At 62.0% G+C, this 27,245-nt stretch overlaps 1 protein-coding gene across 2 annotated transcripts in view; it reads left to right on the top strand.

The window, feature by feature from the left end:
- INPP5A (inositol polyphosphate-5-phosphatase A) overlaps positions 1 to 27,245 on the top strand; it is a 158,668-nt gene that overhangs the window by 108,782 nt on the left and 22,641 nt on the right. For both annotated transcript variants that reach the window (XM_070470516.1, XM_070470517.1), the window contains exons 6-9: positions 6,425 to 6,528; positions 12,145 to 12,197; positions 13,646 to 13,765; positions 22,067 to 22,151. In XM_070470516.1, the coding sequence (XP_070326617.1) occupies positions 6,425 to 6,528; positions 12,145 to 12,197; positions 13,646 to 13,765; positions 22,067 to 22,151 (362 nt within the window). The remainder of the gene's footprint in view (positions 1 to 6,424; positions 6,529 to 12,144; positions 12,198 to 13,645; positions 13,766 to 22,066; positions 22,152 to 27,245) is intronic.

A 27,245-nucleotide genomic window follows, 5' to 3' on the forward strand; every position in this document is an offset into this window, starting at 1 on the left:
ATATTGTGAACAAATCTGCGCCTGTAGATTTGATGACTTAGATGGCCCACTTCCTTGAAAGATAGTCATCAAAACTCATTCAAGGAGGAGTAGATAATATGAATTATCTGTTAAAGGAAATTCAGTCAGTACTTCATAACCTTCTAAACAAGAAAGCCTCAGGCCCAAATGGTGTCACTGGTGAATTCTACTAAAGTTCAAGGAACAAATTATACCGATTCTTTAGAATCTCTCCCAGAAAGTAAAAGCAGAGGGAAGACTTTCTAACTCATTCTACACAGCTCGCATTAGCCTGATATCAAGACTAGACAAAGATATTACACAAAAGGAAGAGTACAGGCCAGTGTCTCTCATGAACATACAAAGCAAAATTCTCAACATATCGATAATATTAGCAACTCAAAACTAGCACATATAAGAAAAATTGTGCACTGTGACCAATTCAGATTTACTCTAGGAATGTCAACCTGATTCACCATTCAAAAATCAATCAATGTAATCCATCACATCAATAGGCTAAAAGAAAAAATCACATGACTATGTCAATAGATGAAGAAAAAAAATTTGAGAAAATCCAACGCCAATTTATAATAAAAACTCAGGAAACTAGGAATAGAGGAGAACTTCCTCAACTTGGTAAAGAACAGCTACAGAGATTCTGCACTAAGTCATGCTTAATAGTGAAAAACTAGATCTAGATGCTTTTCCCCTAAGGTCAGTATCTAGGTGGGGTGTCCACTCCCACCATTTCTCTTCCACATCACACTGGAAATCTTGGCTACTGTAATATGACAAGAAAAGGACATAAAAGTCTTATTGATAGGAAGGCGTTGTCTTACGTCTTAGGTGACGAGTTTATATAGAAAGTCCTAAGGAACTAACATCAACAGCAGTAGCAGCAGAAACGAGTGCCAATAAGCAAGGGTGTAGGATGTGAGGTTAATAAGCATAAGTCAAGGGCTTTCGCTGATAGCATTTAACAGGTGGAACTCGAAATTAAGAACATAATATCATTTACATTAGCTCACATACCAAAAAGTACTTGGGAAGAAACCTAACGAAACACATACAGTATTGGGGTTTCCTGGGGGCTCAGTGGTAAAGAATCCTCCTGCCAACGCAGGAGACACAAGTTCAACTCCCGATCTGAGAAGATCCCACATGCCATGGAGCAGCAAAGCCTAAGCTTCACGCCTACTGAGCCAGTGCGCCAGAGCCCGGGAACTGCAGCTGCTGGAACCCGCACGCCCTAGAGCCCACGCTGCACAGCCAGAGACGCCACCGCGTGAGAAGCCCGTGCCCCTCAACCAGAGCAGCCCCCACATGCCGCAGCTAGAGAAAAGCCTGTGCAGCCGTGGAGACCCAGCACGGCCATACACAGATAAATTAGATGATTTTTAAAAGATATGTGCAATATCTCCATGAGAGAAACTATGAAATCTGATTAAAGGAATCAAAGAAGACCCAACTAAGTGGAGGGATAGTCCATGTTCATTTATAGGAAGATTCAGGATTGTCAAGTTCTTCCCAACTTGATCCATAGGTTCAACACAAGCTTGTTCTAAGTCCCAGAAAGTTTTCTTGTGGGTACTGACCAATTTATCCTAAAGTTTATATGGAGAGGAGGCAACAGACCCAGAATAGCCAACCCAGTATTGAAGGAGGAGAACAAGATTGGAGGGCTGACACTATTCAACGTCAAGACTTTCTATAAAGTGACAGGAATCAAAACAGCGTGATGTTGGTGGAAGAACAGACAAATAGATCAAACGGAATAGTGAGGACAGAAAAGGACCCTCACACCCAAAGTCAACTGACCTTTAACAGAGGAGCAAGAGTAATAAAATAGAGCAAAGATAGTCTTAACAGGTGGTGCTGGGGTCTGTCCACATGCAAGGAAATGAATCTAGTCACAGACCTTGCACCTTCACAAATGCTAACTCAAAATGAATCAGAGACCCAACTGTGAAGTGTGAAACTATAAAACTCCTGGACGATAGCATAGGAGAAAACGTAGGTGTTTAGTGATGGTTTAGTGATGACTCTTCAGATGCAACACCAAAAACATGCTCTGTGAAAGGGATAACTGTGAGCTGGACTTTACTGGAGTGAAAACCATGTTCTCTCTCTGTTAAGAGGATGAGAAGATCAGCCACAGACTGGGAGAAAACATTTGAAAAGGCACATAAGGACTGTTATCCAAATAAAAAAGAGCTCTTTAAAACTCAGCAATAAGAAAACAACACAATTTAAAAGTGAGCCAAAGGAAGGCAGTGCCAAAGAATGTTCAAACTACCGCGCAATTGCACTCTCCTCACACGCTGGCAAAGCAATGCTCAAAATCCTCCAAACCAGGCTTCAACAGTATGTGAACTGAGAATTACCAGGTGTTCAAGCTGGATTTAGAAAAGGCAGAGGAACCAGAGACCAAACTGCCAACATCCATTGAATCACAGAAAAAGCATGAGAGTTCCAGAAAAACATCTACTTATGCTTCATTGACTACACTAAAGCCTTTGACCGTGTGGATCACAACAAACTGCGGGGAATTCTTAAGAGATGGGCATACCAGACCACCTGACCTGCCTCTTGAGAAACCTGTATGCAGATCAAGAAGCAACAGTTAGAATAGAACATGGAACAACAGACTGGTTCCAGATTGGAAAGGAATACATGAAGGGTGCATATTGTCACCCTGCTTATTTAACTTACATGGAGAGTACATCATGAGAAACGCTGGGCTGGAAGACGCACAAGCTGGAGTCAAGATAGCCGGGAAAAATACCAATAACCTCAGATATGCAGATGACACCACCCTCACCTTCATGGCAGAAAGTGAAGAAGAACTAAAGAGCCTCTTGATGAAAGTGAAAGAGAACAGTAAAAAAAAGCTGGCTTAAAACTCAACATTCAAAAAACAAAGATCCTGGCCTCCAGCCCCATCATTTTATGGAGACTAGATGGGGAAACAATGGAAATAGTGACAGACATTATTTTCTTGGGCTCCCAAATCACTGCAGATGGTGACTGCAGCCACGAAATTAAAAGACACTTGCTCCTTAGAAGAAAAGCTATGACAAACCTAGACAGCATATTAAAAAGCAGAGACATTACTTTGCCAACAAAGGTCCATCTAGTCAAAGCTATGGTTTTTCCAGTGGTCATGTATGGATGTGAGAGTTCGACTATAAAGAAGGCTGAGCATCAAAGAATTGGTGCTTTTGAACTGTGGTGTTGGAGAAGACTCTTGAGAGTCCCCTGGACTGCAAGGAAATCAAACCAGTCCGTCCTGAAGAAAATCAATCCTGAATATTCATTGGAAAGACTGATGCTGCTGAAGCTCCAGTAGTTTGGTCACCTGATGCAAAGAACTGACTCATTAGAAAAGACCGTGATGCTGGGAAAGATTGAAGGTGGGAGGAGAAGGGGACGACAGAGGTTGAGAGGGTTGAATGGCATCACCAACTCAATGGACATGAGTCATAGCAAGCTCAGGGAGATAGTGAAGGACAGGGAAGCCTGGCGAGTGAGCGACTGAACAGCAAAAGATTTGAACAGAATCTCACCCAAGAAGATACACAGATATGATGAAAAGCTGCTGCTGCTGCTTCTAAGTCACTCCAGTCGTGTCCGACTCTGTGCTACCCCATAGACGGCAGCCCACCAGGCTCCGCCATCCCTCGGATTCTCCAGGCAAGAACACTGGAGTGGGCGATGAAAAGCTATTCAACAGCATATGCCATCAGGGAAATGCAAGTTAAAACCCCCACACACCTGTGAGAACACCTGAAGTCTGCTGACACGCTGGTGGGATGTGGGGCAGCAGGAAGCCTCCCTCTTTGCTGGTGGGGAAGCAAAACGGTCCAGCCTCTGCGGTTCACAGCTCGATGATTTCTTGCAAAGCCAGACACACTCTTATATTTCTTGGGATTTACCCAAATGAATGGAAAACTTAATGACAACACACAGACCTGTACAGAAATGTTTATAGCATCTTTTTTCATAATTAGCAAAAACTGGAAATAACCAGAGTGTGTCCTTCATAGTTGAAGGAATACACAGACTGTGGGCCATCCAGACTTGAAATACCTTCCAGCAGCAAAACGAAATGGCTGTCAAGACACAAAAACTCATGGAGGAAGCTCAAACGTGTGTTCCCGAGGGAACGTGGCCAGCTGGGGAAGGCCAGCCACAGTGGAGGCAGCAGAAGTGAGGCTGGCTGATCCGGGTTGGGTGGAGTGTGGTTTCCGGGCTAAGGAAGTGCTCTCTGTGAGGCTGCAGTGGTGGATAGCTGCATTTGTGACGTCTGCATCTGTCCGGACCCCCGGCACGCATGAGCTCACCAATGCAGGCTGTTGGGAAGCTATGAGAGTGAGTTAATCACTCAGTCCTGTCTGACTCTTTGTGACCCCAGGAGCTGTAGCCAACCAGGCTCCTCTGTCCTTAGGATTCTCTGGGCGAGAACACTGGAGTGGGTGTGTGCCCTCCTCCAGGGGATCTTCCCAACCCAGGGACTGAACCTGGGTCTCCTGCACTGCAGGAGGATGGGAACGCTCCACTTTCAGCTCAATTTTGTAATCCCCAAGCTGCTCTAAAAGTAAAATCTTATTTGTTTGAGAAAGACCAAGGTCTCCTCCTACCCACCCCTCCCCAGTCTCCTCTTTCCTCAAGGGACCCAGGTTTCATCTCAGCAGAACTGCCTCCTGCCATGGCCCCCGCCCCCGCCCTCCTTCTGGCGTGCCTCCGGGCGGTCCTACGCCTGTGCCCGCCTGGCGCGCCGAGGGCGGGGGTGTCTGTCCCATGGATGTCCGTCTGTCCTGTGGACATCCGTCTGTCCTGAGGATGTCCGTCCATCCTGAGGATGTCAGTTCTGGGGGCCTCCACCCCATGCAGCACACAAGCCAATGCCCCGGGCTGGCTGTGGCGAGGATTCAGCTTTGCTCCAAGGATCCCTGTCCTCAGCAGACCTTTAGAAAGAACGTCCTTTATTCTCAGGTCGGGCCAAACCCAGACCACGGCTGTTAGCTGAGAGGCCCCTCGGAAGGCAGGATAAATACCCGTGCAGGGCGCCCGGACGTGCGGGCCCCGTGGTACGCGTGGGGCTGCGGCTCCTGCTCCCCCGGAGGCCCCTCGGCGGGCAGCGCCTCCCACTGCTGAGGTCAGACGACAGAGGAGGGTGTTCCCAGGGCTGGGCAGGGGGCGGCAGGGCCAGGGCCGGACCTCCACGTGGCCCGTGCCCTCCGCAGATGCCGCGGGGGCCCAGGCTGCCCCTGGTTCCTCCGGCCCGCTCAGCCCCGCCCTACTCCGTGGGCTCCCTGACCGCCCCTGCCCTGACCCCACCCGTGCTGCGCACTGGCCGCTGTGCTCCCGTTCGGGAGTGGACTCCCTCCATCCTGGTGGTTCGGGCCTCTCTCAGCCCTTGTCTGTTTACCCTCCCCCGGCGCCAGCTCGTGGGCCTTGGGAGGCGGCAGTCTGCAGACCTGGGGGGCAGTTGAGGTGCAGAGGCGCCCATCGGCAGGGGCCCGGCTCGCTGGTTTGGGGACGAGGTCAGAGGTGCGGCAGGCCCTGCGCAGCCCTGCCCTGGGGGGGGCCTCTCGTCACATCCCATCTCTGCTCCCTGGGCTCGCGGGACGGGCACTGCTCCACAGAGGCCAGCTGGGGCCGCTCGCAGGACCTGGGGCCGGACCCGGGGCACTCTGGCAGGAGACCTAATCCTCTGCCTGAGCACCCAGGGCCCTCCCCACGGCCCGCAGGGAGCAGGGGAAGTGTGATGTCCCCGCGGGGGGGGGGGGGGCTCCCCAGGGCGGTCTCAGCAGGCCCTCCTGCGGCCAGGCTCCCTGCCGGCATCTGGGGGGAGCTCGCAGCCTTCTGCCCCCGGCCCAGTGACAGTGTGCGTTTAGCCCCATGGTGGATGCAGGGACAATGGTCTGTGAAGGGAGTGATCCTGGCCTGGGTGTGCAGGAGCAGACTGGCCCTGTGTGCGGGGGTCGGCTGGATGCGAGGCGGGCGGGGAGTGGGCCCAGAGCTCCCGGCCACCTTGCCTGCGACCCCCCACCCAGTCTCACATAAGGACTCCCCTTCCCTAGCTGTGAGTGATGGCAGGAGGAAATCAATGTTATTAAATAAATTTACCTTGAGCGCGAGTGGACGGTAATGCCACAGCCCTTTCAAGTGCAGCCGTTTGCTCACAGGAGCCAATTAGCCCCCTGTAAACCTGAGGCCAGGCGCTCCGAGGGAGATGAAGTCCAGGGTCAGGGTCCAGCCACGGGGATGGCGATTTATGGGCCCCGGGTCCTTGGGAGCAGCTGCCTGCCCGGAGTCGCGGCCCTCACCCCGCACGCTGCTGCCCAGGTGGGACGTGGACCCCGTGGCCCTGAGCCAGGGGTGGGGTGCAGAACCGAAGTCACCCTGGGCCTTCTTCCAGCCAAGAAGTACAAGAAGGTGACCGGCAAGGAGATCTACTCGGACACGCTGGAGAGCACGCCCATGCTGGAGAAGGAGAAGTTCCCGCAGGACTACTTCCCCGAGGTAGGTCACCGCCGGGGCAGCCAGCCCAGTGCAGGCCTGGGCTGCAAACGCGTCACACTCCGCGACAGGACATCCCCACCGCACCCCCATGCTGCCGTGCCCCGGCATCCTGCTCTGCTGAAGGTTTGACCCGGGTGGGCTCGGCGGGGTGGCCTCGGGTGAGGGCTGGAGGACCTGTGGTTGATGTCAGCCGGCATCGTCACTCCCAGGCAGAAGGCCCTTCCCCCAGGGGTGCAGGAGGACTGTCCCTTGGGGCTCCCAGCAAACCTCGCTGAGCGTGTTGGTCTGCTGGTGAGACTCCGGACGGGAGCGCTGGGACTGGGGGCGTAGGCCCTCGGGGGGCTGTCCCCGTCCCCAGGGTGCTGACCAGCCCCCACACTCCCACAGGGAAAGCCCTGGGGTGCGGTTCCCCCCCGCCCCGGGTGCCTGCTCCCCAGGCTCCGGAAGCACACAGAGGTGTGGATTGTTCCTCACCACTGCTGGGACACAGAAAGCCTGGGTGCGGTTCCTGTGGGTTTCAGGCGCTTTTGTACAATTTTGTTATTTTTATGCAGCCATTACGCTGCACACACAATTTTGGATCCCCGTACTTTTAGAGAATGTTGTAATAACCAGCATCTCCGGAGCCTCCTGACAGTGAAATCCACAGGTTGACCAGGCGGATCACCTTCCCTGGGGGCCTGTGGACACAGAGTGGGACATGACCCGGTGAAGCTTGGGGGTGGGGCGTGGAGAGCTGGGCATAGCCCTGCCCCCTCCCCCGACTCTGGAGGAGCATCACCCCCCCCCCGCCCCCGCCCCCGCCCCACACCTGGCACTTGAGCTGATTTCAGCAAGGCCACGGCTTTATTAACTTGCTTTATGACCCACTCCTGCGGTGAAGGAATTGTGGCCGCTTCCATGAAGGATGAGCCCCTCATCCCGCCAGGCACAGCTTCCCCATCCATTGTCCCCGCCAAGGACTTGATGTCAGGGGCTGCCTCCCAGCCCATCCACCCCACCCGCCCTCAGTCCCTGCCCCGGGGGCTGTCTCCTCTGCCCTGTGGGTTGCGGAGGGCGTGGCTGGGGCACCCCCTCCCCTGACCCCCACCCCCCCACCCCAATGCGGCCCAGCCCCGCAGTACCCCCAGGCCGTTGGCCAGAGCCGAGTTCAGCAGGAGGGTGGTCGAGCTTCCCAGGAACAGGGCAAGGGCTGAGAAGTCAGCCTGAGAGGCCGAGTCGTCTCCTGGCCCCACCCCATCCAGACTCCCCCCAGCTCCCCTGCAGCCAGCACTGGGCTGACCTGAGAGGGACAGCAGTGGAAATGGTGCCGGCTCCGGGGAGGCTGGAGGGGCGGTCTGCAGGACCACAGGGAGCGTCCTGGCCTCTGACGGGGGGAGAGCCAGCTTGCAGGGGTCCGGGGGCAGTTAAGGGACAGCCCTGAGCCGGCCAAGTACCGGCTCTGGTGTTCCAGCAGCTTCTCTGCAGGGGGGACCCTGACACCCCTGGTGATGGCCAGGGTCCGTGCACCCAGCAGGGAAGGCCAGGGCGCCTCGCCTGGTCAGTGCAGGGGCTGGACAGCCCAGGGGCAGTGCTAGGCCCGCGGCCTCACGGCGCAAGGACTTGAGGGCCGGGTGGGGAGCCTTTGAGGTAGCCCCCCCTTCCCCCCCGCCCCGCCCAAGCAGCTTTGTATCTTTCTTTTTTTTTTTAGCTTAGTATCTTTCTTTGCGACTTTCTCCTTTAATCGGCACTCTTTTCCTGAACCTTGACTGGCCGGGCGAGCACGGCCCCTGACTGGTGGGCACCCGGGCCGGCAGGCAGGCTGTGCTGGAGCCCAGCCCGCCGGTTCCCTCGCAGCACCACTGCCCCGGCCACTGCCCCCAGGGGCTTCCCAGTGTCCGGGACGTTGTCCCACTCCACACCCGCCAGGGCGGGGCGCACTTGGTGACCCGGCCCGAAGTGGACGTGTGCGGTACATCCCCGTCTCCCCAGAGACTTGGCTGATCCCCCAGAGCCTCTCATCCCTGTTGCTCGCAGCTGACTCGGAGGTTGGGGTCCTCTCACTGCCCTGTGGCCTTGGAGCCGGGTCCCCGGAGGCTCCCGGCCTGGGACTGTGGCAGTCCTCGGAGAAGGTTGTCCGTTAGGGTCACCGTGTCCTCCTGGGCAGGCCGAGGAGCCCCACGGATGAGGCCACTCCCTGCAGGGAGGGCCCAGCGCGTGACCCAGAGCCTCCGCGAGCCCGGCCCACCCCCAACCCGCCCGCTGTGGCTCCCGCCTGCACCCCTCCCGGGACCGTGGCCCCTTCTGAGGGCACCCACACCCCTCACCCTCAGGCTCTGCTCTGCGGGGCGCCCTCTCCAGGCCCCAGCGTGCCTGGGGTCCCCGCGTCTCTCCCTCTCCAGGCCCCAGCGTGCCTGGGGTCCCCGCGTCTCTCCCTCTCCAGGTCCCAGCGTGCCTGGGGACCCCCGTCTCTCCCTCCCGGCCCCAGCGTGCCTGGGGTCCCCGCGTCTCTCCCTCTCCAGGCCCCAGCGTGCCTGGGGACCCCCGTCTCTCCCTCTCCAGGCCCCAGCGTGCCTGGGGTCCCCGTGTCTCTCCCTCTCCAGGCCCCAGCGAGCCTGGGGTCCCCCGTCTCTCCCTCTCCAGGCCCCAGCGCGCCTGGGGTCCCCCCGTCTCTCCCTCTCCAGGCCCCAGCGCAACTGGGGTCCCCCGTCTCTCCCTCTCCAGGCCCCAGCGCGCCTGGGGTCCCCCCGTCTCTCCCTCTCCAGGCCCCAGCGAGCCTGGGGTCCCCCGTCTCTCCCCCTCCAGGCCCCAGCGTGCCTGGGGTCCCCCCGTCTCTCCCTCTCCAGGCCCCAGCGAGCCTGGGGTCCCCCGTCTCTCCCTCTCCAGGCCCCAGCGTGCCTGGGGTCCCCCCGTCTCTCCCTCTCCCGGCCCCAGCGTGCCTGGGGTCCCCCCGTCTCTCCCTCTCCAGGCCCCAGCGCGCCTGGGGTCCCCCCGTCTCTCCCTCTCCAGGCCCCAGCGCACCTGGGGTCCCCCCGTCTCTCCCTCTCCAGGCCCCAGCGTGCCTGGGGTCCCCCCGTCTCTCCCTCTCCAGGCCCCAGCGTGCCTGGGGTCCCCCCGTCTCTCCCTCTCCAGGCCCCAGCGAGCCTGGGGACCCCCGTCTCTCCCTCTCCAGGCCCCAGCGCGCCTGGGGTCCCCCCGTCTCTCCCTCTCCAGGCCCCAGCGCGCCTGGGGTCCCTGCGTCTCTCCCTCTCCAGGCCCCAGCGAGCCTGGGGTTCCCCCCCCCGTCTCTCTCCTGCCAGGCCCTGGGGTCATGATGGGGGCAAAGGTGGGCGGGTGGATGGGTGGGCGCGTTGGGGGCTCAGCCGTGGTCCCCCACACACACACCCTCTTAGGGAGGGGCCGACTAGGCTGCAGGCTCCGCGGGGCCCCCCTGCCCGCCACAGGCAGAGGGCAGAGTGCGTCTCTGGGGGAAGGAGGCGGGGTGCCTCTGTGGGGACCCAGATATCTGCACCAGGGCAGTGTGTCCTGGGACGAGGTGACCCCAGCCTGGGGCCCCCATTCCACCCCACAGAATCGCCCGAGTGTGTGGTCCACTGGGTCTGACGTTGTCTAAGTTTCCAGGACTTGTTCATTTTCCTTTCACCTTGATGAATTAACAGGAGGAACATCTTATTGAGAAAAACATACTTGCTTCTACCGTTCTGTCGACAGTCCGGGATTTCTCGGGTGTGAGAAACCCCAGGGCCACTGGCAGGACCACGTGTCTCCCGGAGGCTCCCTGGGGGTCCGTGGGGTCAGCCGGCCCTTGGCAGGCGCTCCTGCTGTGCAGGCAGGCCCGCCCGGCTGCTTCGTTCAGACACACTTTGGGGGAGGGAATTAGTGTAAGACTGATTTCTCTTTCTTTTATTACCACCGCTTAAGGATAATCTAAATGTAATTACCATGATGGAGGCATAATGCCATTCCAAATAATTACAGCCCACCGCGTCTAAAACCAACAGAACTCTCCCCACTGATTTACGGGTTCTTTTGGCTCAACATGCGTTTCAAACACTACCTTTGGGAGCAGCACTTCAGATAATGCGAGACCATTTTTAAAAAGCAGATTTGTGTAGTCGATTGGGGCTGAGGCGTTTTTTTTTCCTCAAGTCCGTAGTGAGAAATTGCTTGTTGCCATAGATCACGGGGCCGCTCCGAGCTCTTATGAAAGATGAATTAATTCCGCTAATGCTCCGAGGCGGGCCTTTCACGGGGGCTGTGTGCTGATAACCTCCCGCAGCCTCCCTTTTCTCACCGAGATTTATGTCGTCTTTTAGTAGATGAAGCCGCCTGTGTGCGCAATCCATCTGCTGGTAAAGGAATCCTATTAACGGGGCATCTGAGCGGGGACTTGATATTGTCAGCTGAACGGTGTGCCCCCACCCCCGACCCCCGTGGTCTCCTCTCCAGGGGTGAGGGCCTCTCTGAGAGTCGGGGTGGGTGCCGGGGGGCAGCTGGCCACCCCCGGACGCCACAGGGGCTGGAGAAGGTGGCGATGGCCAGGGAGCCCAGAAGGGTGGACGGGACAGTGGGAGGCAGGGGAGACCCCAGTCCCGCCCGTGCACCCTGCTTCCGTTTGCAACAGGCACCTACGTCCAGGAGCTTGTGCTCGGATGCCCCAGCCCCCGCCACGTGGGTGCGGACCGCAGGCCACTCTGGGGGCCCGGACACTGGTCCTGCTTCTGAAGGCCCGCCCTGAGCCCAGAAGCCGGGCCTCTGAGGCAGGGCCGCTCTGCACTGCGGCTTCTGGCTTCCTGACGTGCCCGAGGGCAGCGGGGTGGCGATGACCCCCTCCCATTATCTGCAGGGGCGGTGGTCCCGGACGGAGGGCCAGTCACTGCTTCTCTGGAGAGGCCACCGGGGCACGGGGAGGCACCAATGCCTGGTGCACCTGGAGACCCCACTTCGCCTCCCACCCTGGCGCTAGGAGAGGGCGAGGGGCCCCCCGAGGACCTGCCCCGGCCCCCGGCCCCCACGGGTGACCGCGCCCACGTGACCCTGGGTGCCGTGTTCAGCCTTAGGGGCTCCCAGGTCCTGCAGCAGCCGCACCAACCAGCGAGGCGGTTCTAACCAGCCGTGGTCAGAGAGGAGGCCAGTGAGGCCGTGTCCTGACGAAGACTCGTCCAGACTCAAGGCCGCTGTGACGTGGCCTGCCCAGGCTGTGCAGAGGACGGGGGCTACCAGCTGGAGCGGGTGTGGGAGGAGCCCCTCGTGAAGTTTGACTGTTGAGGGGGTGGTGAGGGGAGGCCCTTGAGCTGGGCGTCTGCGCTCAGTGGCCAGGCTGGAGCCCCTGTCTCCCCGGATAGGTGAAGCGTTGGGACCACATGGGCCCCTGCCCCTGCCCCCTGCCTGTCCCCACGGGCTCTCCCCACAGCCCTCCTGGGCACCAGCCCTGGACTGTCCTGGGAGGGCAGACGTTCCAGGAGGCCATGCCAGCATGAGGCTGCATCCTGGGGATCAGGAAGGGCCCCGCGTGGCCGTGTGGGTTGCGCTGACCCCGCTGTGGCCCGACTCCCAGCATGGCAGCATCACAGAGCTGTCGTGGCCGCACCCACCCCCCCCCCCCCCGCTGACCAGTGTGGCCTCTTTACCTTCTAGTGCAAGTGGTCGCGGAAAGGCTTCCTCCGGACGCGGTGGTGCCTCGCTGACTGGTATGTGCTCCACAGCCCCTGCGGCCAGCGCCCCCCTTCCCCCGGCCAGCCGGGGCTGGTGAGCCCTGCGATGCCCGGGGACCCCAAGCGTGGCCAAGAGGCCCAGGCCCTGCCCCAGCCCTCGCTGGTGGCCCCTGTAGCCACAGCCAGCAGCTGTCTGAGCACGGGTGGGGGTCCCTCGGGTAGTTGGGCGCCGCCCCCCCGCCGGGACAGGGCACCTTGAGGAGCCTGCGCCCCACCCACGCGGCGTGTACCTGTCCACCTGGGTCTGCACTGCAAATGCTCCGCTGGGGGAGGCCCGACCTGCCGCTGGCTGACCGCTGTGGCCCCTCCTCGGGACCGCCCCCCATGTCCACACGACCCCCCTTGCTGGGGCAGCACGCAGTCGGGGCGTCCCCTGGGCGGGGGTCCCAGAGCTCTGGGGTGGGAGAAGCCGAGACCGCTGTAGCCTCCTGACCCGGCCCCCAGCTGCCGCCCACGGCCCAGGGAGGGGCTCCGGGCTCAATGGTCACCATGCGACCAGAGCAGAGAGCTGGCGCTTCCTCCATGTGCTTGGGCGGGGGTGGGGGGCGTGCTGTCAGGCTGGGTCTCAGGGCCTGGTGGCCCCAACTCCGCAGGGGACATGGAGCCCACCCACCCCTCTGCTGTGAGCCAGACAGGCCCCAGCGATGCCCTGGGGCTCCCGGCGGCCATGGGCCCACCCAGCCTCCCCATGCCCCTGCAGGCCCACAGGAGGCATGGGCCATGGTCTCTCCCCAAGGCTTTCCAGGGGCTGTGAGCTCACGGCTGCTTCTGCAGAGTGAACTGAACCCCCCAGCGCCCCGACACTCCGCAGGGAGTGCTGACCCGTATGGGGCCTTTGGGTGCACGGCCAGCTATGTAGGGAGCTGAGACCTGGGCAAGCACCCAGCTCCTCCCTGCCCGCTCCTCCCCATCCTCCCTGTCCTCCCCACTCCTCACCGTCCTCCCTGCTCCTCCTCGTCCTCTCCGTCCTCCCCGACCCTCCATGCTCCTCCTCATCCTCCCTCCCCCCCTCCCCATCCGCCCTGTCCTCCCCCACCCTCCCCACTCCTCCCCCTTCCTCCCCATCCTCCCCACTCCTCTCCATCCTCCCCATCCTCCCCACTCCTCCCCGTCCTCCCCTGTCCTCCCCCGTCCTCCCCGTCCTCCCCCGTCCTCCCCGTCCTTCCCACCCCTCTGTTTTGGGGAATGGTCCTAGCATCCTCTTTGGGCCCCCTTGCTGCTGGTGGTGACCTTTGTGTGTGGGTCCTTCCTGTGTGAGGGTTCACGCGCGTGAGTCCAGCGTGTCCTCCGACCACACGTCAGAGGAGGACTTGTCCGGGGCAGCCTGGTGGCACCTGCCTAGGGAGCGGGGTGGGATGGCAGGAGGCCGCCCAGGGGACCCAGCAGCTCCAGCCGCGTCCTGAGCTTCCTGTCTGTCCCTGCAGCGCCTTCGACTTGGTGAACATCCACCTCTTCCATGATGCTTCCAACCTGGTTGCCTGGGAGACCAGCCCCTCCGTGTACTCGGGGACCCGGCACAAGGCCCTGGGCTACGTGCTTGACAGGTGGGTGCTGAGGGGCCCCCTGCCCGCCCGCCTCTGGGGAGGGTCACGGCCGGCTTCTCACCTTGTCCTCGCTCGCTTTCCCGTTTGCCAAAAATACAAATGTCGGCCCGAGGATAAAGCACAAGCCCCGACCCTGCCCCCTGCCCCCTGCCCTCTGACCCCTGCCCGCTGAGTGCCGCCTCCCTCCCCGCTCTGCCCCTGCTTCTCAGTCCGAGCTTCAGGCCCCTGACCAGAGGGAAGACCACCTCGGTGGTCTTCAGGACGCAGGCCTCCACCTCCTGCCCCGGCTCGCGGCCACCCGGCCCCGTCGGAGCCAGTGCGCAGGGCCCCACCTGGGCCCTCTGGTCCTCGTCTGTCCGCGGTGATCTCCCGTGACCTCCGCCACGTCAGCGCCAACACGCTGTCGTCTGGGAGGGAGAGGCAGTCTCACCCCAGCTAATCTGCCGTTGAGGCCTGGTTCGCCAGAGCCCAGCATCTGCCAGCCCCCCGCACAGCCCCCGCTCTCAGGGGGCCCGGCCCACCTGGCCTTGGGAAGCGTCTCCAGTTTCCCCAGCGCCCTGCCGGCCAGCCCTGACCCCAAGTTGTGCTTGGCCAGGACACGCCCTGGATGGAGTGGGAGGCCAGGGTTCTGTGCCCTGGGATGAGGCAGTGGTCACCAGCTCACTCCCAGGGTCCCTGAGGTCCTTCCGGCACCCTGAGACCCCGCACGTGGGGGACACGGGGGTCTGCCTGCCCTTGCCGCCTCCACAGCGAGCTCTCCTCGGGGCTGGGCGTCCAGCTGTGCCCTGAGCTGGATGTCGATCCCCGGAGGCTGGGACAGCATGCTGGACCAGAGCATTCGCCGCTCGAGGCCAGGGTAGCCAGGCGCAAGCACGGCCAGGTTGGTGCTGAGGCTCCGGGAGGTCAGCCCTCAGGGGCCTCGGCCTGCAGCCCAGGTGGAACAGGCTGCTTGGTCCAGGAGGAGGGGCGCGCGCTGTCTCGGCAGACTCGGGAGCAGCCCCGCTGGGAGGGGTGAGCCTCTCAGTGGCCGCACAGGCCTCCTAGGCCGCCTTCACGGCAGCGCCGAGCCAGCCAGGGAACGGGCCGCCCTTGGAGGCTGCGGCCGGTCGGCAGAGGCGAGTGGCCTCAGGGCCTGTCAGGGCTTGAGCTGCTGCGCGGCCCCCGGGAAGCGGCCTCCGCGTTCCCATGCACGGCGTCTGTGGGGCGCCCAGCCAGCCGCGTCCGGACCTCCCGGTGCGGCCGGCGCCCGCACAAAGGGCTGCTCTGTGGCGGTGAGTGACGGACGCCCTTTCGTCGGGGCTGCTAACCTTTTGGCAGCCACCAGCAGACTGCATTCTGCTCTGCCGATGGGAGCACAATGCCACGCTGGGCCTGAATGGACGCTGCCACCAAGGGGGCCCCATTCAGGGCGTTGGGAACCTCTGGGAACATTGTCTGCGGCCAGTGTGGACGCAGAGAGGCAGCATGGGGGTCCCATCTTAATCTCCCTGGAGGGCCTCACAGGCCCGTGTTTCCACCCGGGTGTGGGTGTCAGGCCCGGCAAGCCACGTCCTGCCCCCATAGGCTGGCCCAGGGGACCTGGGTTAAGACTGAGAGGCACCTCATGCCCTGCTTGCAACTGTCCTGTGACTCTAAGATTATTTCAAAGTGAAAAGCTAACTTATAAAGAAAAACACCCATGAGGAAGACTCTGGTCTGAAGTGTGTGAACTTGCAGACATATCTGCACTTCTTGCTGCGAGGGGCTCTGTGGGGAGGAGTCACCGCAGAGATGCCAGAAAATAGACTTTCCAGTGTTACTAGAGGGCGGATTTTATGGCAAATAACTGATGTTTTGCGCAATAATTTCTTGCTTGAAATCTCTTGTTCTGAAAGGTTAGAAGGAGACCGACCTCTAGTTAGGGAAGCGTACCAGGCTTAAAGATGTGGGGATGGCAGTATCAGGGCCTCTGCATGGGGCTGGGGTCCCATCCGCCTGGGGGGGGCTCGGATCCTCCCCGGGTCTCGGGGGGCTGTGTGCACCTTTGTACCCGTGGGGGGTCCCTGTCAGGCACACAGCTAAACCCTGGCGGGGGAGCGTTTTGGGCGTCAACCCAGCAGCAGAGACCAGCTCACACAGCCCTTCCTGGCCTCTCCCAAGCTCTGGGCCGTGAAATGAGGTTTTTTTCCACAAGTGACAGGGCCCTTGTGTCTCCCTTTGCAGCGCGGCCCGGCCAGGTCCATAGGAACAATTTTACATCACAACTGTGAAATCCGGGCAGAAAGCACCCCTTTGTCCCCTGGTGTCTGCTCACAAATACAGTCCATTGTCACAGCGCTGAAGTTAATTTGGTCAACATTGGGACATTTAACTTTTATGTCCGGTCAAAAGAGTTGTTTCATGCTCATTTTGGGGCATTCAGAGAAAATGATTGCCAGAAAAATAAAGCTGCCCGGGGCGACTCCGAGCAATTAGTTCCCAGGGAGCTGCGGCGTGACGCGGCGGCCACACAGCCCCCTTTGTCGTCCTGCGGGCGGCCATCCGTCAGCTGTCAGCCGCTCAAAGGCCCGCGTCCTGCTGCTTCTCTCTGGGCCGTTCCCAGAGCTCGCCCCGCCAGCCAGCCGGCAGAAAAGAAAACCTCTGGTCTCCAGGCAGAGGCAGGCCCCGTGCTAAGGATGCAGGTCGCCGGGACGCCCTGCACAGTGGGCCCCCAGGGCGGCTGCTGTCCCCGTGTCGGAGCCCAGCTTGGACGCGGGCGTCCGGGCCCAACGGGCAGCCTCCTCGCCACCCCGGCTCCTCATCGGCCAGAGGGCAGGGCCCCCGCGTGTTCCTGGCGTTGGGCGGGAGGGCGTGCGAGGTCCCGGGCTGGCCCAGGAACGAGCTGCTGTCCTGACATCATGGGGCTGTGATCCTGTGTGTCACAAGAGCAGAGCGCAGCGCCAGCGGAGGCGAAGTCGGGGCCCCCACTCACCGCGCCCGCATCGCCGTTTCTGTGTTGTCCTGCTCAGACGGAGTCGAGGGTGCTGCCAGGCCCGCGCTCACGCTCTGAACCTGTGTCCCACCCTCCCCATCCCAGTGGAGGGTCATCCCACCCCACCCGGGGACCCCCTGCACATTCCCGCACAGCCGTGTGTGTGTGGGGGGGGTCCCCGTGGTGTGTTGGCGGCATCTGTGTTTGCGGGGTGCGGGCTCCCACGTGCATCCTAGATAACATCCCGACTGCCATGTGGACGGTGCACAACCGCTCCCTCCGCGGCGTGTCCCGGTTCCAGCATGTCCACACCACAGCTCACTGCCCCTTGAGGTGGCGCCTCCGTGCTCGTCCACCCGCTGGCCTCACTTTCTTGGCCGCTGTTTAGGCTGCTCGAGCCCTCCTTCGCTGCTGGACTGTGACCCCACCAGCCCACATGCTCAGTCAGGCTGAGCCGCGCAACGGCCTGTGTCTCCCGAGGGCCCGAGGGTCTCTTCGTGGGCGCCGAAGGGCTGAAAGGTACCATTCTCGAGCCCCAGTGCTGCTTTCCTGGGCTGCGCGTGGAGCCCAGCGGCCCAGGAGGCTGGGGCACGTCTCTGCTCCTCGCCGGTGGTGGCGTCCGAGCAGAAAGGTGCTGTGACGTCACCGTGCTGTTAAAAGGACAAGTGAGAGTGAGTGCGAGCGGGCAGCATGCCCGGGAGGCCTGGAGCAGCCGGCCCTGGAGACGCGGATGCCCCACGGGGATCTGACTGAGAAGGGCCTGCAGCCCCCGAGGCAGCCCCGTGGTTGGGGCGGTCTGTGCACAGACGGAGCTCAGGCAGGAGCTGGGGCAACGTGTGCATCCCTGCAACTCTGGGCTCAGTCAGCGTGGCCGGCTCTGGGAGGCCTGCATCCTGGTTGGACGGCGATGGCCGCCTTCTTGCCATGTCCTCGGGGGACAGAAGCAGCCGCAGGCCTCTTCTCTCATGGACACCTGTCCTGTTGAATCTGGGCCCACTTTCATGACCCCATTTGACCTTAATTGTCTCCAGTACCGTTTTGAGGGGACTGGGCTTCAACATACAAGTTGGGGTTACAGTCCAGTGCCCAGCAGGGCCTCAGGCCTCGTTCCAACAGCAGAGCTCCGGCCACCAGCCCACTGAGACTAGGGTGGGCGTTTCCGACGTGGGGTGCAATCCCTGGGAACTCAGCAGCTGGCCCAGCACTCTCTGTCCTGCTGCTCTGGGCTGTGGCCTCCCCAGGTCTACCCCACGTGAGGGCTGGGGCCCGGGTGCCTCCAGTGCCAGGACCCTGAGTGAGTGAGGCCAGGGGGCTGTGGTGATGGCTTGGCCTGGCCACCCGCTGCGCAAGGCATGCACCCATCATGGGTCCTGGGGCGCCCGGCCTGGGAGACACTGTCTGGGGGAGCAGGTGTGGCGGGCAGGTCCCTGGGGCCCCTCAGGCCTGTGAATCACAGGGACCTGGCGGAACCCCGGGGGTGGGCGTGTTGGAGGGGGCTCACCCACCTGGCTCTGCTCTGTCAACAAGAGGGTCCTTCCCCAGTCACCTGGGCCCCCACCTCAGGCTCCTTGTGCCAGCAGCTGGCACGCCAGGGACCGTCCCCCAGGGCTGAGGCCCCCCCCCCAACCCACACCAGGGACTGTCCCTGGGGCTGCGGCCCCCCCAGCCCACAGCCCACGCCAGGGACTGTCCCCGGGGCTGAGGCCCCCCCAGCCCACGCCGGGGGCCGGCACACCACACGGGGCGGCGTAAGCATGCAGTCCCAAGAGTGGCTTCTAGGAAGGTCGGCCTGCTGGCGGCAGCTCAAAGGGAAGCCTGAGCTTCCCTTGTCAGAAGCTCCCACCGCTGTGTTTTGCTGATCAGGTTGTTCTCTCCGAGCACGTGGCCTCCCCCAGATCCGAGACAAGCCCGAGGTTGGGAGGTTGGTTTCTACCACGTCCAGCAGATAAAACTAACAAAAGAAGGCCCCAAGCCCCGCTGCCCCGCCCAGCAGCCTGCCCGTGGCCTGAGCATCACGCAGTGAGCTCACCTGTCAGCAGAGAGAGCCTCCATCTTCAAGGCCTAAACCATTGATTTTTATGGCCTTTCTTGTGACTCTGCTTCTGAATTAGGCACACGGTATTGATGTGGGCACACTTTTTAATCATAATAGCTACTGACAAGGTAATTAATTTTAAAACAACTCTTTTTCCTGCTGGTCCGAACGGCGCTATATTGAGATTAAAAGCGCGGGCTTCGCCCGCTCTCCAGCGATTGCCTCTGTGGACAGCCGCTCCATCTCGCGCCCATGCTGCGGTTATTGATGGGCGTGGGCCATTACGGCAGAAAGAGCAAAGCCCGGAAATATGATAAAGTTTAGGGTTTTAATGATGGAATTACATGACGAGACAAGGTGATGAAATCTGTCACCAGTCACCACGGCTGTCACAAGAGAAGCCACTGGGCTGGGTCCCAGGAAGGCTGCCCAGCGCAGCCTCTCACCCTGCAAGCCCCCAAGCTTCTCAAAGTCCGATAGTAAATCGGAAATCGTTACTTTGTATAAAAGGAAATTACCCCCAAAACAGGCCGCACAGTCGTCCACGTCCCCAGTTCGGCATTGGCCGTTTGCTTCGCTTCCTGGTCTCAGGGTCCGTCTGTCCCCCGGCGACGAGGGCCATCAGCCGGGCTCCTGCTTCACCAGCCCTTCCGTCATTTGCTCGGTGCCTCGAGCCTCCGGGGAAGCCCCCGTGGGGACCGGAGCCCAGACTCAGGCCGACCCCGTGCGTCCCTCCGCCCCCGGCCGTGGCCGCCTCCCGCCCCCGGGAGCAGGAGAGGGCCGTGGCCCCCCATTGCCGCCACGCCTCTTCCGGAGTGCGGGGGGGGGGGGGGGGGGGTGCAGGGTGTCCCAGGAAGCGCGGCGCCCTGGCCTTTCCCACCGCAGGGAACAGGGCAGGTTCTTTAAAAATAAGATTGAGCACAAACGCGCTGGCTGGAGAACGTGTAGGGTCCAGGTCCCCCTGCGTCTGCGCCATGACCGTCGCCGTGCTCATGTGTGACGCGCAAGCCGACACCGCGGCGGGGTGATGCCCGAGGGCAGCGGGTTTGCCTGAGTTCAGGGCTGTTCTCGGGGACCCTGCTCCTCGGCTTAATAAACAGGGTGACAGACCATCAGGACAGGGAGTGTAGGTGTGTGACATGTAAGGTGTGTCTGCTTCCTCCCTTCAGCAGATCAAGCGGAAGCTTTGCCTCAGTTCAGTTTTCCTTAAAAAGTTAATAAATACAAAGAGCAAAAGAAAAGTGAGGTGTTTGAGTGGCTTGAGATCATGTGTTGGCGGGAGGTGGTCCCAGGCCCCTGTGGGGGTCACCACCCCCTGCTGGTCCCCTGACCCAGGACACCCTGACCCGGGGCCCCCTGACCCAGGGCACTGAGGGCCACCCCCAGGTCTCCCTTTGGAAGCAGCCCCCCTGGGCAGGGCAGGGGTCAGAGGCCAGAAGCTGACCCTGGGGGCCTCCAGGCCTCTCCACGGGGAGTGGGGTCGCCCAGCATGAGGCTGGAGGGCACGGGAAGGCCCTGTCCCCCCCCCCACCCCCCCGCATCGTGCAGCCAGTGGTCGAGGCAGGGGCTGGGAGGGCCGCCGTAAGGGGAGCAGGTTGGGGGCTTTTTGTAGAGCAAGGTGGTGTTTCCCGTGGGCGTCGCTCCCAGCCGCCGGCTGGGCTACGGAGGCAGGGCTGGGGGGGCCTTGCTGCCTCTCCTTTCCTGGGGAGGGGGGCCGTGCTCAGGGCCCCCGGAGGTGGGCGACCCGGGGGCCACACCCCACGTCCTGATGGGGACACCATGCAGGTTCTCTGAGGCGTGTTCTTCTGGAGGCGTTTAACAGCTCTGAAGATTCACTTTTTCAAGATGGCTCAGGTCACAACAGTCTGTGGGGAGGTTCCATCCCCCCCGACACTGCCCGTGGATGCCCAGTGGGTGGGTGGGGTAAGGGGCAAGGCTGGTCCCAGGTGCAGGGCTCCCCCGGGGCCGACCTTAGGGCCTCCCCGAGTTTTCATCCCTGGGGAGTGTCTCCTCTACAGAAGATTTAACTTTAACCCAAGAAGCGACATTACTGCTCATCTGCACTGTTAGTAACAATCTGTTAAAATATGTCCTTTCTCTTCAAACTCGTGTGTGTGAGAATCAATCCAGTTAAACCAGAAAACAAGACTTTTCCTGGAATTTAACAACATGATACAGCAGTTAATGTGCAAGAAAAACATGGAAACAGCTGAGATTTTTAGAAGAATTTCAGTGAGAAGCGCATCTGTCATGAAGTACTGTTACTTAAAGCGACAGGAATGGGACAAACATGGGCAGGAAAGGAGAGTTTCCGAAGACCTGGCAATCAGGGACTCTGCAGGCTCCGGCAGGGAGGACTGAGCGTTTCCTGCAGGGTTAGGACCAGTCACCTCTGGAGAGACCAGTGGACTCAGATCCCATCCTCCAGAGCAATTCCAGATGGATTAAAGGCCGCCGACTCCTCCCGGAGCAGAGCCAGCCTGGGGGAGAATGCCTGGGGCCCAGCGGGGGGACGTGGGTGTGTTTCCTGCAAGGAACTGAAGGCCCCCGGGCAGTGCAGGAGCACAGGGCTCCCGGTGCACTTTCCAGGGGAACTCCTGGAACTCAACGCTGGAGGCAAGGAGCCAAAAAGAAAAGCGGGCAGGAGCAGTGGTGGGGAGAGCGTGGACGCATGTGAGAGGCGCGGCCGCCGGCCTTCCCGGGGACGGGGGGCTGGGGGGGTGATGGGTGGATGGACGGACGGGCAGAGCCCCACACCAGTTGATGGGCCTCCGCCCAGCACCATGAAATGGCGGTGACGCTGCTCCTGGCCACCTCTTCCTTCTCAGCCAACAAGTCCCTGGGAAAGGCCACCCCGGGGGGCTGCTCTCGCCCTCCACGCTGGGGCCCGCAGGGGTAACCGGGCAGAAGTTTCTGAGTTGATTGGGGGTGAGCGGTGCTCCCTGGCTCTGCCTGCCTGTGACACTTGCCTTCTCAGGGTCCACCGTGGGCCGAGTGGGCGCCCCCCACCCTGGGCCCCGGGGCCCTGCTGCCCTGTCTCAGTGGGGGCATCTGTGCAGCCACGGCTGGGCAGCGAGCTGCCCTCCCCTTCTGCTGGGGCGCACGTCCGTCCTGCGAGCGGTCCTGTTAGCAACAGTTCTCATCCTGCTTTGAGCCAGAGGTGACCAGCACAGGCTTCCTTCGCCCCCCCCCGCCCAAGGCCAGCGTGGTTCCCATACCAGCTCTGCTGAGGATCACGGCCTTTGGGGCGCAGGGCTGAGGTCGGGTGTGGTGGGCGGGCTACACCTCAGTGACTTCTTCCCTCCTCTCCTCCCAGGATCATCGACCAGCGGTTCGAGAAGGCATCCTACTTTGTCTTCGGCGATTTCAACTTCCGGCTGGATTCCAAGTCCGTGGTGGAGGTAGGCCCCGTGGGAGCCTCACCTGCGTTTGGTTGTGTTGTGTAAACAGCAGAGCCCGTGGTCCTCAACAGGCACGTTCCCGCCCTCCTGCTCACTGGTTTGGTTATGGCTGAAACGCCTCTTAAAGGACGCCGTAATGTTACGGGGGGCCCATTATGGGAAGCTGGGGCAGGAGGCTGCGGTGATGATGCCTCCTGGTCAGCGGTTCACGCCCGGTGCCTCCACTTCCCCTAGCGTCTCCTGAGCCCTCAGGGGGCTGGGTGAGGACCCAGTTAGCAGCAGGCATGGGTGGAGCTGGGTCAGACCAGCCGGAAGGTGCCCGGGTCCGTCAGGTCCTAGCTGGGGGGCCTGGAGCCATGGGCTGGCTTCTCTGAGCTGGCGCTTGGCCGCCACATTTGACTCGTGGTGCTGCAGGCTGATGGCGAATACAGGGCCTCGAAGTGGGGAGTCTGCCTGCCGCCCAAGGGTAGCAGGTCCACCCAGACCCTGGCCTGGCAGGGGCAGCCCACAGAGCCCGCCCAGCGTGGGCCCACCACACGTGGGTGTGTGGGTGACCGTGTCCCCCATCGTCTCCCTCTGGCCTCTCAGGTACAGGTGACCCCCCCCTTGCAGAAGGCTTCCTCTTAAATCTGAGCACTGCGGGGGCACAGGCACGTGAGTGTGGCAAGCGGCTGTCCGCCCCTCTGGCGTTTTCAGACAAATGATGAAAGCCCGCGTTGGCTCAGTCAGTGTCATGGACCCCCTGGACGTGCCCCTTTGAGGCCCGGGCGATACCCGTGTGCACGCGGTGCTGGGAGGGGCTCGGGCCCCGGTGCCCACAGCCATGCCCTCACCCGCAGAGCTTCTTCGTGGGTTGAAAAGCCACATTGTCCCAACTTGAGCCCCCGAACCAGGGCATGTCTGGCCGGTGTTTGGGCCCGATGAGCCTGCTGTGCCCGGAACAGCCCCTCTTCTGGCCCGAGGCCCCATGCCAGGCCGTGGCCAGACCAGGGCTGGTGCCTGGGGGCCATTAAGCCACACACTGGGAAGAGTCAGGTTTCCAGAGTGGCCTTCTCGTCTTCCCCAGAAGGGCAGACACCACAGAAATGGCAGCGGCTCCAGGACCAGGTGGGACTGCCCCAGGGACATGGGCGCCCAGGGCTCTGGTGTCCGCGGTGGGTGGGGGGAGCTCAGGGCGTGGCCCCTGGAGGGGAGGGGCTGTGCCAGGCCGGTGGGGGGGCGCGGGCAGCACAGTCAGGGCCTCCGGCCTCCTGCAGCGTTGTCCCCTTCCCTACCAAGTGGGAAGCAGAGGACACGGCCCTGGGCGTGTGCAGGCGTGAGCGGGCGTGTGCAGGTGTGAGCGGGCGTGTGCAGGCGTGAGTGGCCATGTGCAGGCATGAGCAGGTGGGTGCAGGCGTGAGCGGGTGTGTGCAGGTGTGAGTGGGCGTGAGTGGGCGTGTGCAGGCATGAGCGGGCGGGTGCAGGCGTGAGCGGGTGTGTGTAGGCGTGAGTGGGCATGTGCAGGCATGAGCGGGCATGTGCAGGCGTGAGCGGACGTGTGCAGGCGTGAGCGGGCGTGTGTGTGGAGCTGGACCAACCGCACACCCCCATAAAATGTGCGACCCCTCTCCCCTCCCCAGACCCGTCTACCCAGCATCCCTTCTCCTGACTCTTCCCCTTCAGACCTTAGCTTGACCTCAGGGACCCCCACTGCCATCACCCTAGAAGAAGAACTTCCGCCACACAGTGACCGCGATGCACAGATGGCTGGTGCTGGCCAGGGTCTCAGGGGGGCTCTGGGCGGGGTCGCAGGGGGCTCTGGGCGGGGTCGCAGGGGGGCTCTGGGCGGGGTCGCAGGGGGCTCTGGGCGGGATCGCAGGGGGGCTCTGGGCGGGGTCTCAGGGGGCTCTGGGTGGGGTCGCAGGGGGGCTCTGGGCGGGGTCGCAGGGGGCTCTGGGCGGGGTCTCAGGGGGCTCTGGGCGGGGTCTCATGGGGCTCTGGGCGGGGCCGGGCAGGCGCTGCCCACGGCAGGGCTGTTCATCCTCCTGTGTGTTCTCCCTGAGCAGTCAGCCTGGCCTGCCCAGCCCAGCACCCTCAGGACATTGGAGCCCCACGTCCTTGACCACAAGGGACAGGGGGGCAGCGAGCAGGTGGCTCGGCCGGAGCGGGGGCCTCCCTGGCCTCCCTGCCCTCGGCTTCTGTGGCCGGCCGCCCTGCACCTGCCCCCGACCCTGGTGTCCTGCCCCATGAGACAGACCCAGCGCCGGCTGAGCACCCCACCCTGCCTGCCTCTCCCGTGGGTGACCCCGTGAGAGCAGGTGCAGGGCAGTAGTTCGGCCGCTAACAGAGTCGAAGATGCCCCGCGTGCCCGCGTCCCTTCCTTGGGAGGTGAATTAACAGGCAGTGAATCAGCTGTGACCTCCAGGTTAGGCGTTTTATGTCTTAATCAGAAGCCCCACTGACTGTACTGCGGACCGCACATCCGCGGTGCTGGGAAGCCCAGAGGGACCCACGCGGTGACGGGTCTGGAGCCACGAGGGCCGAGAGGCTGCCCGGCACTGGGAGGTGGGGCCAAGGTCGCCCAGCGAGGGGCATGGCCGGGACCATCTTCGGGCCAGGGAAGGTCTGAGGGGCATGGTCAGGGTCCCCCTGTTCCCCGACCAGACGTGGTTGTTTCAGCGACAGCTCTTCGCAGCAGTGCCTGGTTCCAGTCCGCGAGGCTGGGTGCCCTGGCCTAGGAGAAGCTGGGGTCCCGTGGGGCATCGAGGATGCACAGCGTGGCGTGTGATGTCGGGCCCACCCCCGTGTCCCATACAGTCGCCATGTGGCCTTTGGCCCCAGGCATGTGCAACCAATCAGGAACGTCACAGCGACCGCCTGTGTTCTGAAGTTCCCTCTAAAGACACGGCTTTGCCTGGCGGCACCTCCCGCGCACAGCCCTGGGGCCCCTGGAGTGGCGTCTGGGGGCTCTGAGCTCGGGGGCGCCCTCCCTCCCGTCGGCTCCGGGGGGCCTCCGCTGGTCCTCGCGGGCTCCCAGCCTGCCGGCCCCCCTGCCCATGTGTGGACAGCGCAAGTGGATGCAGGCTGCCCCGAATCCAGGGGGGGCTCGGCGGGAGGGCTGTGACCAGTCACGTTTGCCAAGGCTGGGTGCTCAGCGAGGCCGCCACTGAGCCTGGTGCAGCTGCTGCCCTCCCACCAGCCGCAGGCTTGCTCTTCCTGCCCGAGCTGATGCCGTCGGTAACTCGGAAAACATGCTTGTGGGCACGCCTGGATCTAAACGGTCAGCTGAAGACGACCAAGCTCCTCTATTGGGTTAACTTCAGCAGCTTTCCTACTGAGATCTTCAACTTCCACCTGCCGTGTTAGCATCTCGTGGACTGACGGGGTCTGCTGGCCACCGGGCCGTTCTGGAAGGATTTCTCCCTGTGGAAGCCACTTGGAGAAGCTTGTAGGAACCAGAGAAAGCTTCCCCAGGTTTTCCCAAAAGGCTGCTGGGCAGAGGGAGGGCTTCCTGACATGAGCGGCAGCGTGAGAACCCGGTACCAGGCGAGACTGCCGGGACTTCGCCACCTCAGGGCTGTGGCTGTTACCGGGAAGCCATGTGAGGGTGGGGGGCCCCTTCTTGGGGCTTGCACGGTCCCGGGGAATGGGGACTCCAGGAGGGGGGCCGGGGCTGGGGTGCCCCTCTGAGGACTGAACCCAGGAGTTGCGGCCCCGGCCCTTTGCTTCCAGACAAGAGGCACAGGGCTTGACCCGGGGCCCTGGCCTGGGACCGACCCTCCCCCGGGTGTGAGCAGCCCCAGCGGCGACCCCGAGAGACGCCTGGGACCGGTCTGCAGACCAGGTTATGGGGAAGCAGAGACCATGCTCGTTCCTGGGGAGACCCGTGTTCCTGGGGAGGCCTGTGCCCACAGCTAGCGGGTCACCCCACAGACAGTTTTCAGATTGCCCAAGATCAGCATCGGGCCCGAGGCGACCCCGAGCGGCCCAGACCGCAGTGCAGCCCTGCAGGCAGGAAGGTCAGAGGAGACGGGGACAGGGGACGTCTGCCCGCCGGCATCTTCTCTCCTGGAGGTGACACGGGACCCCCCCTGAGGAGGGAAACCCAGGTCACGCTCTGCCCACCCGACGAGAAGCTGCTGGCCGGGGCTCTGGTTTCCACTGCTGATCCCTGGCCCCGGAGCGGCAGGTGCGTCCTCCCCGGCCTGGGCCCCTGGGGCGCCCGGGGTGTCCTGCTCCTGGTTGCTCACCCCACCAACTCCTAGGGGAGCCCTGAGGAGAATCAGATCCTTCCCAGGGCAGTGAGGGTGCCAGGCAGCCGTGAGGCGGGGGCAGCAGCTGGTTCTGCCGGGCTGCAGCGGGCAGGGCCTCTAGGAAGACTGGCCGACTGTGGGCTCCAGGCTGAGGTGGAGCCCCACTGGCCTTCTGCAGTGCGGGGTCTCAGGCACCTAACTGGGCACCAGCCTCAGAAAGACATGCAAAGTGAAAGGCTCTCCCCACCCAGAACTAGAGCTTCACGTCTCAGATGCAAATTAATACGAACAAGCTCGCAGAGCAGAACCGAGAAGATGGTCCAGTGATCAAGCCTGGCACCGCCAAAGCTGTAATTAAAACATACACAAAAGTAAACGTGGTGATCACGCACCGTCTAATGGGCTGTGCGTCCCGAACTAATTAACGGCGCTCAGCCCTGCGGGCGAGATTGCTCAGAGAGCATGTTCCATGCCTTGCATGGTGGCAGCTGGCAGCTGGGCACCCAGCCGGCCAGTGACAAAGAGAGACAGCAGCGCCAGGCGCTCCCATCTCCGCCAGCCCGGCCGCGCCCACCTGCCATGCGTCACCACTGACAGCCCAGGAACGGGTGCATTTTCGGAGGCTGGCGGCGGTTTTTAACGCCTGGCTGCTGGCTGCTGACAGGTACAGGCTCAGGTGCCCCCGCGCCCGCCGAGGATGCGGCTCCTCAGAGACTGCAGCCTCCCCGGCGCTCACGGTCTCGGGGCCCCAGGCCTTGCTGCGGGGGCAGCCAGGCTCCCAGCGCTGATGGCTTGGAGCCCACCTTGGAGGGGGACAGGAAGGGGCAGAGCCCACCCCATGGCAGGAAGAGGACACGGGCTG

This window comes from Odocoileus virginianus, chromosome 7 (genome assembly GCF_023699985.2).
Source record: "Odocoileus virginianus isolate 20LAN1187 ecotype Illinois chromosome 7, Ovbor_1.2, whole genome shotgun sequence".
Classification (NCBI taxonomy): Eukaryota; Metazoa; Chordata; class Mammalia; order Artiodactyla; family Cervidae; genus Odocoileus; species Odocoileus virginianus.